The sequence below is a fragment of the Perna viridis genome, chromosome 2 (genome assembly GCF_037379345.1).
Source record: "Perna viridis isolate PV_CMFRI_1.1 ecotype Kerala chromosome 2, ASM3737934v1, whole genome shotgun sequence".
In the NCBI taxonomy this organism is placed as follows: domain Eukaryota; kingdom Metazoa; phylum Mollusca; class Bivalvia; order Mytilida; family Mytilidae; genus Perna; species Perna viridis.
The window spans coordinates 10,921,207-10,932,447 of record NC_142446.1 but is presented as its reverse complement, the minus strand read 5'-3'; the positions used below and the strand labels follow the sequence as shown (position 1 = coordinate 10,932,447).

General features: G+C 34.7%; 1 protein-coding gene across 4 annotated transcripts in view; it reads right to left on the bottom strand.

The window, feature by feature from the left end:
- Positions 1-6,361: 6,361 nt before the first annotated feature.
- LOC148623616 (kinesin-like protein KIF16B) overlaps positions 6,362-11,241 on the bottom strand; it is a 35,313-nt gene continuing 30,433 nt past the window's right edge. The window contains exons 30-34 of one of the 4 annotated variants that reach the window (XM_088565554.1): positions 9,354-9,447; positions 8,948-9,064; positions 8,591-8,680; positions 8,132-8,212; positions 6,362-6,885 (exon numbers count right to left, since the gene is read on the bottom strand). In XM_088565554.1, coding sequence (XP_088421680.1) covers positions 6,733-6,885; positions 8,132-8,212; positions 8,591-8,680; positions 8,948-9,064; positions 9,354-9,447 — 535 coding nt within the window. In that variant the 3' untranslated portion in view covers positions 6,362-6,732. Of the gene's footprint in view, positions 6,886-6,949; positions 7,628-8,131; positions 8,213-8,590; positions 8,681-8,947; positions 9,065-9,353; positions 9,448-9,998; positions 10,082-11,241 lie in introns of those variants that run through there. The other 3 variants (XM_088565556.1, XM_088565557.1, XR_015919463.1) reach the window with 3 other exon arrangements.

Below are 11,241 nucleotides of genomic sequence, written 5' to 3'. Positions count from 1 at the left end.
GACAAATATGTTGTCGATTAAAAATTCCAGCATTTTGTAAACATCTTCCTCTGTATATTTGGAAGATGATTTGGAATTATTTCTTACAAAGTATGAGGAATCTCTACCAAGAACTATATATTTGTATCTAGGTATACCATCTTTTTTTGGAAAAACAACGATGTATAATGTTTTTAAGTCGGGATTTTAACTGAGTATGGGGAATAGAAGTATACAGTGTTGAAAAATCATAGTTTTTAATACTAACATATTCAGATAATAGTCTTGAACTGATTGTCTCCAAAAGATCTTTCGAATTTTTCAGGATCCACATTGAATTAATACCACTACGAGTAACAAGTGTTGTGGTAGGACTGCAGACCCTCTTTGACAGTTGTGAGTATAGAAGTTAAAAGAGGTTTGGTGGTACATTTTGCAGATCGAGCGATGAACGTTGTTTGTATGGATTCTTGTGAAGATTAGGAAACCAGTACATAGACGGTAAATCACAATCATCGTCCTTGGTAGAGAGACCAAAATAGGGTAGCACAGATTTATGGTTTTCCACGATCTCTTCTTTGGAGAGAGTGGTAGTAGTACAGGTCTTATCACTGCTATTATTTTCTACGTCTACCTCTGATAATAAACATTGGATATAAAACGTTTTGCAGACGAAAACAATGTTGTTTTGGGCTTTGTCTGCTGGTACGACAACATATTTGTCATGTATAGTAGACAATGTTTTTGCTACATCGGGGTCTTTGAAAACTGATGTAGCCTTGGCACTCATTGACTTACTTAAAACTTTCATTCGTTTCAAAATTAATGACCTCACGGCCTTCAACTACTCTGACAGAGAATCAATGTCTTCTTGTTTTCGTTTTATCCATTTTCTTGCATAGTCCTCGACGGCATCCATAAGAACTTTAAAGTTATAATTCCAATTTATGGAGCGTGGTTCACGGTACTTTGGACCATCAAAAAGGATATTACGCAGAGATTCGTTTTCGATAATGGTGAAATCTCCCGTAACGACGTGACCAGAAGGACCATATTTGAATGGAGAGCTTTTGCAAGAACAGTCAGGTGATTTAGCATTGAAGTCCTCAATCTCGAGGTTCTGCAATAGCCTTTTATAATTGAAAATTTTGGATGCGATGGGTGAAGTATAGGAATATGAAATAATTGGTATGGATTTGTCTTTGAATTGTGGGGGAATTTTGTTTGTAACGTTTTTGTGATGGAGGATGTTAGCCAAATTAATTGCATCTATACCTTTGTTGACAAACGGTAGTGGAAGAAATGATCGTTTTTCTTCATCTTGACTTTTCACACTAACTGGTTTAAAGAGTCTGTGGAAACCAATATCCAAAATGATGGCAACAAGTCTATATAATGATGAGGTGGGGTCAGAAACAGGAGTGTCAAGACTTGTTTCGTAAAGGAGTGTAGTAGAGTGAGAGGTATAGAATAAAGTTTGGTTCTAATGTGATGAAGTCCAAGAGGTTTTTGTATGAAAGGAAGGAGACCATCTATGGAGACATCATGTAACTTAGGTGACGTATAGTGGCGATGGCCATGACTCCTTTCCCGTCTTGGATTTTTGTCAAATAAATTGATCCCATTTATGCTATTGTTATATTGGCTTGAAAGGTTTCCTATACTTTTGATGTTGTCATTGCATCCGTAAGGTATTGCAGTACCTAGTCTGCGTATCCAGTACTCCTCTATTTCCCTACGATAGTTTTTACTTAGAACGGGACTGTTCATAGGATGGTAGGATGGTATTTTTTTTTCTAAAATACGAACTTTCGGGAATTTGGTGGTGTTAATTCCCGAACGATGTTGTTATAGTAACGGGTCAACTTTGTGTGATATATTCCATAGACTGGAGATGTTGGAATATTACCACTAAGAAAAAAAAGTTTACATTAAGTTTCCAGACATTTAGTTGAGTATGAGTGTAAAGAAGTATACCACAAGATTCCATATTACCAAATAAAGATCAGAATAGGGATTTCTATCGATTCCGTAAGCTACTATAGTGTACATGCTGTATTGTTAGATAACGTTCTTTATTGATTTTATCCCACATGCTGTTTTGTTTCTCTTCACATAAATAACAAGCCATTTTGATATGATATCATAAACAGCGGCGTTTGGATGATTTGTTTTGCATCCTGTTGACAGCTTTGTCCTCTATGATGTCGCTGGTGGATAATGTGTTGTCAATTTTGGAAGAAGAATTGCTATATTAGATGAAAGATTCCTGTAAAAGAAGAATTTTAACGTTTTTATCATGAATTCTTTCTCTCCATCAGAATTGTTCCATACATGTTTTCATTGAGTGTGTGCCGTCATATTTATTTCTGAGGGATTGTATTATGTCTACACATTGATACTTTTCAGATTTTTGTTTCTTTATTAAAACTAATTTGTCCATCATTCAAGAATAGGGAATGGTCCAATTTCCTATTTACATGAAACAGTTTATCACTCGGCGATGACTTAATGATTATTCTGGCGAGCATATTGTGCAAGACGCCTCTGTTCTTAGCGCAACGTGATCTTCTGTTCCTTGATATTGTTGTCTTTGTTAATTTTTCGGAATTATTTCCAAGTAAGTAAAATTACGTAGCTATTGGTACTTTGCGGAACGGCACGGACCAAAAGAGTTTTTATTTCGTTAATTTTTTGGACACACACGATGTTGACGCAAGTATTTTAACAATATCATCTTTACACTGCACATTGTAAAGGTCGTTTGAAATTGATTGCCTTTTGCTGCGGTGTCCAAAATAGCCACGACCCTTTTTATACACCTAATTCATAGACGAGTCATAGTTTCACATTCAATCTTATTTTTGTGTTGCCTGAAATGAAAGTCTCGGAGGCCAAGACTAAGGTATTGTTTTTCCAAGGCGTCGGCGTCCGAGTAAAGATTTTTGTTGTATTCTGATAAGGTTAATTTTAATGTGAACGATTTGTTCTATGTCACTCATAATTGGTATGCAGATACATTAGCATCACCATGGAGAGCTTGAATGTTAATTAGTTTCTTTTTTAACAGATATAAGACATTTTGGAACAGTTCTATATGTATTATATTAGGCATACGGAACATTTAACCACAGCAGAATATTTTATTTCAAAATAAAGTCACGAAAGATCACGAAACCTCATTTATAACAATTGTTCTTGTGAAGGAATTGCTTGTAAGTCTTCATTGAATAAAATGCACATCATATATGGGCAATTTTTAAAAAGAGAGAATAGTTCGAATTTACCTTAAATGATACCGTTGCAACCGTCTTTACTAGAAAGTAAAACGGACAAACCCGGCGTAATTTTGCAAATATGAGAACATTTATGAAAAAAAATGAGAATTCTGCAGACTAAATTATGACAAAAGGAGTGCCTGATATGCATTTTCGGTTCCTGACACCTTTAGCAAAAACATAAAGGCAGATTTCGCTTTGTTTACATTTGCTTTTCACGAATGCTTGAGAAAACGTTATATTTCAGCAACCGATTAAAGATTAATCATTTTAGCACCGAATGGTCGTATTGCTATATAGATTAACTAAACGGTCATTCATATCAAAGTAATTTACTTCGGTTACCAACTTTTTTCTCAGGAAATGACCGTAAATTAACCAAAACCGTCGTTAGGAAATACACGAATCCGGCGTTGAAACCGTAAATCCTGCGTTAGGGGTTAGACACGGTGACTTTCATAATTCGTATTTAACTACATCACAGTTTCATATCTGTTTCATGTATACACGGTCTATTGTTAACGGTATTTAGTCTATAGTTACATCACTACATCACAACTCCATATATGTTCTATACATATGCCCCGCAGACTCTATAGAATATTGAAGATCAGCAACGATGTGCGACAGCCGAGATATTTCTGTGATAACAATTGTTTGTGTGTGTGTGTTTTTTCTGTTTGCATGTCCTTTTTCTGTTCATCTGCTTGTTATGGAGAGAAGAACTCTTCTAGTAATGTACATTGTACAATACTTTTTATATGTCGACAGCCGAGATCTTTACAAATAATTTCCAAAAAGATGCCGTGCACAGCTATGGAAGTGAAACAGTCTAGAGAATCAAGTACTGAGTATCTCTTTTTATTATCTTATTTACATTCATATTCTTGTAAAGTTATTTTCTTTCCTTTCAGTCTGGTAGAGCTATATCAATGAAAACAAAAACGTCTTGTTGTTTTACTTTGATTCCTGTATCACGACATACATGGCTCAATTATCATAGTAGACAAACGAGGAAAGGAAAACTATGACCCGTTGAATAAATCAGTTTTCATGGGGCTGATGGATACACCATAACGATTCACGAGTTCATGATGACGATCATAAAACTTCTGTAGTGATGACTTCAATCTTGTAGCAACATAACCCCGTTCCAGAAGCCTATTTGTTAGAGTTCTAGCGCGATACAAAAAGTGCGTAGTTTCGGCAAGCTCTGGCATAACGTATGAGTTGTGATATGAACACTCCATATGCAGGAGCCGAAGGGATGTTGCCACAGATGAAAGGAAAGTTGACAATTCTGAATGAAAAGTCATCACGTTTGTCGTAAAGTTTGGTCAATAGTTTTCCTTTTTCATCGATTTCTAAGTGTAGGTCAAGATATGAGGCTGACTTCACATTGTCTGTATTATCTTTTATCTCAAGTTCTTTTGGGTAGATGCGATGTATCAAATCCCCGAAATTACGATTGTTTAAAGATGACACGTCATCTATATAGCGGAAACTGAGATTGAAGGATCTAGCCAAACAATATTCTTTCTTTCTGATCAGATCAGCTATTAAATCAGCCTCATAACAGTGAAGGAATAGGTCAGCTAGTGAAGGAGCACAATTTGTTCCCATTGGTATGCCAACCGTTCGTTGAAAAACACGTCCACCACACTGGACAAATATGTTGTCGATTAAAAATTCCAGCATTTTGTAAACATCTTTCTCTGTATATTTGGAAGATGATTTGGAATTATTTCTTACAAAGTATGAGGAATCTCTACCAAGAACTATATATTTGTATCTAGGTGTACCATCTTTTTTGAAAAAAACAACGATGTATAATGTTTTTAAGTCGGGATTTTTACTGAGTATGGGGAATAGAAGTATACAGTGTTGAAAAATCATAGGTTTTAATGCTATTATATTCAGATTATAGTCTGAATTAATACCACTACGGGAGTAACAAGTGTTGTGGTAGGACTAGACCCTCTTTGACAGTTGTGAGTATAGAAGTTTAAAGTTTTGAAAGAGGTTTGGTGGTACATTTTGCAGATCCAGCTATGAAACGTTGTTTGTATGGATTACAAAGTTGCAGTTTTGAAGTTACAGTTTTGGTTACATTGATCTCGTGAGAAGTTACGGTTATTGGTAACATTGATCTAGTGAGAAGGTGCAATTACTGGTTAAATTGATCTAGTGAGAAATTACAGATATTGGTAACATCGATTTAGTAATAAAAATACAGTTTTGGTTACAATGATCTAGCGAGATGCTTATGTTATGGTTACCCTGATCCAGTGAGAATTCATAGCTTTTTGTGCATTGATCAAGTGAGAAGTTACAGCTCTTCGTAACATTGATCAAGCGAGAAGTGACAGTTATTGATTACATTGATCATGTGAGTAGTGACAGTTACTGGTTACATTGATCTCGTAAGAAGTTACAGTTCATATAGTGATACATTACAACTATTGGTCTACATTGATATTGTGAGAAGTTAGTTATTGGTTACATTGATCTAGTAAGAAGTTACAGTTACTGGTTACATTGATCTAGTGATAAGTTAGTTATTGGCTACATTGATATCGTAATAAGTTACAGTTATCGGTTACATTGATCTAGTCAGAAGTTGCAATAACTGGTTTTATAGATAAATCCACAGATACATGGTTTCATGAGTTACTTTGCCCCCTTCTTACCCGATTTCCCCCAGATCTGTCATTGATTTTTACAGTTTTACTGTCAGGACGTTTGTCCACTTTGATACTATACGAAGTAAAACTGCAAAAATTAATGAGGTTGCTCTAGCGAGAAGTTTTGGTTACATTTATTTCATGATAACTTAGTTATTTATTTCATTAATCTAGCAAGAAGTTTTAGACATTGGTTTCATTGATCTTACACATTTAATAAGAAGTTAAAGTATAGTGAGACGCAATAGTTTTTGTTGATCTGTTAGCGCGGTTTTCACTTATGCGATGAAAAGTTAAATTTATGTACATGTGTACAATGATTTTTCGGTAAATGTCATTTACATGTACTTTGATAGTAAAGATTTCTTGTTGAAAGTTCCGTGAGACAACTAACTAAACGATCATATACTATACAAAAAATAAACAACGACGGGTGCAGTTTAATTTTCGTCACTGACTACAACTAGCAATAAATCTTAGGCTGTTATTAGTCCTTATAGTTAGTTTCAAACTTTACTGAACCGACTAAATAAAAAAACGACATAAATGTAACATAATGAAGACGCAAGCATCCACACATATAATAAGAATTCAGAATATGAGAATTAGTTTTTTTTGTTTTGTATGCTCACTTACACACACTTAATCCAAGTTTAATATAAAGCCTTTTAAAGGTGGTGCCCCTTTTCTAAATCATAGATTGTCACAACCACGCACTGTTTTTCTTATATATTCATATATGGAAACAACATACAATGTTTTTTAATATTGACATTTCACATATTGCGTCCTTATTTTATGTTTGTCGATCCCTCGAACAAGCCTCTTTTGAAAAATGGTTCGAAGTCGCACAACAACTTCATGTTAAGATCCTTGTTTTGACACGGATGAAGTGGGCACCAAGGAGTCTTGATGAAAATCTCCAACACATTCTGTAGGTAAACCTGATAATTATAAGTAATAGCTTTTGTGGACAAGATTGTTTTAGCGATAAATATATTTGTTATACACCGTACACAGAAATACTCGTCAACACAAGACACCAACAGAAATCAATCGTGATTCAAACCAGTTCTTTAAATTACATCGGCTTAATTCGAGCTTTGACATTGACTACATTAATAATATGTTATTTTCTCAGCAATGTGAATCAAATCAAATGTTAATTTACGATTACATGAGAATTTTCGGCAGAAATTTTATAAGTCCTTTCAGAAGGGCTCTTCCAATTGTCACTCATATATTCCCAATTTTTCTGTTTGAGGAAGAAAAGACTTTGAATATCAAAATTCATGGTATTTTGCACAGGATGTATCAATTGAAGGTGGTACTTTCCTGCCTAATGATTTCCACCGCTCTTTTCTAGCACCTATTCAGTCTATAAATATTTGAAGTTTGTTGATTAGCAATGTTTCGATAAATTGTTCGCTTTCCAATGTTGGTGTCTCTGACTCGAAAGTTATACTTCGTTCTATTAACTGAGTGTGTTGAGGTCGCTTTTCGAGGCTTTGTCTTGATAAACGATAAAAGAAAAACGGAAACCACAAGAAAGACATCAAGCTAAACAAGTTACACGAAACAAATAAACTTTAAAGCTTATCCCTTTAGTTACCCCTTTAGAACATAAAAAACGCCAAAGCTCTGTTTCTGAAAACATTAACAGGGAACATGGTCTGTGCGCTCGTCCTGAAAGGCAAAGATTATCTGCCATAGAAAGTAAACCACATTCAATCAATCATAATTTATTTATCAAATATGATGTGTCTATAATGGATTGTGAAGAGATATACCTAAAATACAATACAGATTGTAAAAATGTGAATTAAAATCTCTTTTCATTAGATGTTAAGTAGATTAATTTAGCAGTATTAAACTGACATGAAAATGTGCGTGTTATGATGTTCCGACGAAGAGAACTGAAGATGTACAAATTTGGAGGTGCACAATCAGATAACTTATGACATATAATTCATAAGATATATAATACTCTAATTGCGACTAAAAATCTTTCAGGTATTTTAGAGGTTAAAAATAAACAAAAAATCAATGATATATCGTCAAGAAAATTAGAAATACAAAAACTGGAGACAAAAAAATTACAAGGATCGTTTTACCAAAGCGCCAATTACCAAGACAATTTGCCGAAGGAAATTCGGTAATATATACATCATTGCATTATTAAAGTCTAACCTCGAGCTGTTGACGTCTTTGTTCAAGAACCTTTTCAGACTTTGTGAAGATCTTCTTCGGTGGAAAGTTTAACTTGCGCATCTAAAATAGAACTTGATATTTCGTACAATTTTCAGATATAAAACATGCTTTATGTTTCATTGTCAATTACAAAGTATAGTTTTAGGATTGTTGGATACTACAACATTCTTCATGGTACTGATTGGGATTTTGACATGTTTTTGAGATCCATTACTGTTACATGTAATCATTAAACCCGAATTTCACAATAAAGTGCACGACTTCAATTGGGTAAAAAATTATAAATAGTTGATAACTGTATGCTTTTATTAAAATACATTATAATCTGATTTAATATACTATTGATATTTTAACGATAAATTAAAGCCATATTCCATTCGGTAAAAAGACACAGTTAGAAATAAGTAACCTCGCCTACATTACACAGACAAGACTTGCCTCTGGAATTTTTCGTCGTAGTTCCTTATGCATCTCCCGGAATCTTCTGTACCGCCTGTAAATCTTCCAATTATCTTTCCCTATTAGCATCTGCAAATAAACAGACAAAAGCACCAAATATGCCACGAGAAAACGGGATTTAGTGAAGTGAAGGATGATATTTAACAAAAGGAAAAAGGATTCGTAATTCATATCATACTGGCCATCATCCTAACTTTACCCGAAAGGCATGGTAATACAAGAAATTCAAATTAAAATAATCACCGAGTCATCGACATTTGTTAAATTTGTCCTCTGTAACCCATATTGTTTAATGCAGGTCGACAAGTGGGAAAAAAAACTACCGTTCTGAAATACCTGTATTTCAAACTCATAGAAACTATCTGAACCAGAGTTTTTCAGAGAAAATGCTGTTACATTTACACCAATTCTGGAAGCATTAAACAATGAATAACTGGTAACCGATACGTCATCCTAAAAAATATAAATCCACAAAAGACGGTGTACGTTACTATTGCTAGTTATAAGTATGTCTTTTTCAGTGAAAATTAAACTGTACAATTGTATATAGATAATTAGAAAATTTTTCAATGCGTACAAGATTAAATTGTTATCGACTTTTTATGACATTTTACGTGAATGACATAGATACTGTAGTTAAACTTCCAAGAAATAAAAAGATTAATAGATAATGCTAGGAGCACGACTTCGATTGATTATGATTTCTTATGAGTTACTAATAAATGTATATTTATTATCTTACATCATCATCAACTGCTTCGAGACTGGCAAAACTTTCGTAATTGCTCCTTCTATTCAACCTAAATTCCAATGGGAAAAGAAATTTGACATCACTTCTAGGAGAAAAAAAATTACTATGAACACTGTGCATAAAAATATACTCCCTATGTCATGTACACTTAATAATCAAAATTCCATTTGATTCTAAAGTTTTAACATAAAACCAAAATTCATTTCAACATAAGATAAACAAAAACGTGACTACACAAAATAGGTCCTGGCAAATTCGTAATAAGGCTTAGTAGAAAAACGTTGAATTCATTTTAAACAAAATCTTGAAGGGTAATTATACAAAAAATAGTATTTAAATAGGGAAACTATCTTCTCTCCTCTCCCCAGTACCATATGGGCGAATTATAAACAAGGTCGTCCAGCAGGAGTCCGAAATAGAACCCCACGATAAACCATACATATATAAAGCTTGTATCAAGATATCAAATGGATGTGAAAAGTAGTGTCAGAGAAGTCTGTTACGAATATTGTAATTTTGTTTTGTTTTTTTGGGTTTTTTTTGGTTTTTTTTTGTCAAAACATAAATTAGGTCTTCAAACAGAAACTTGATGTTACAAAAAATCAGTCTAAAATCAGATCCCACGATATGGCATACCTATTTGAAGCTTGTGCCAATATATCAAGTGGCTGTACTCAGTAGTTGTAGAGATAATAGTGACCAAAAAGGCGCAGACGCAACTTTAAACATATGAAAAATTAAAAGTTAAAGTGCACATCTAAACATTTTAGCTAATAGTTTCATCAAACATCAGGTGGTTTAGGTAGATACAAAATTGAACCAATAACATCTATGGGATAGGAGATAGATCATCTATACGTCTTAATAACAAAGACCGTGTTACGCTACAGGAAAATAACAAAATCGAAAATAGCATGCGCAAATTTGAACAACCTGATTAATGTTCTCTTAAAATTTCATGAACTTTCATTAAGTAATTTAGAAGAATATGGTTACCCCTACCATTTATCTGAGTCAATGGCCCCGTGCGGGTTCGGGTGTCCAAAGAATAGGCCTGCAGCAGCGCTAAGCTTGTCGTAAAAGGCGACTAAATAGTTCTCAGAAACCTAGCCGGGGGCTAGGCACTCTGCCCACAGAGCAACTGGGATGTGTGCCCCAGGTGGTGGAATGGGGTACCCCTGGCGTGTTACATGCTGGGGTTGTCAGGCTATAATACGGAAAACCTGACCGCAAACCATAGTGGTGCACCGTGTTGGGAAAGATGCCACGTTCCTCGCACGTTAAAGAACCCTGCTGTGGTATTCGATAGGAGTAGAAACCTTTGCGCTCCGCCACAGGAGGCTAAATTGCCCCACCCTACCCATCCCTCCCTTTTTCTAGTGGCAATCTAAATTTGTCGGCCTGTTGCCCTTGTGTCCCATCCCTTTTTAGCTCACCTGGCCGAAGGCCAAGTGAGCTTATGCCATCACTTTGCGTCCGTCGTCGTCGTCGTCGTGGACAAATTTTAAAAAATCTTCTCTTCTGAACTACTAGACTGACAGGTTTTAAACTTTGCATGATTGTTCCTTAGGATGTTCTGCACAAAATGACTGTTGGGATTTTTGATCCATGAAAAACCATGGCCGCTGTTACTAAAAATAGAACATAGGGGTCAGATGGCAGTTTTTTGCAAATAACTCAAAAACCGTTGCCTTTAGCAAATTTCTGGCGGGTGTAATATTGTTTAGCATCATGAGATGGACCTATGCAAAAAGTTTCTAAACAATTGGTCAACTGATGTAGGAATTACGGCACCTGAAACAGTTTTTTTTTGCATTTTTCGCATTTGCAACTGAAAATCTTCTTCTCAAAATCTATTGCACAGAATTCAATGAAAGTT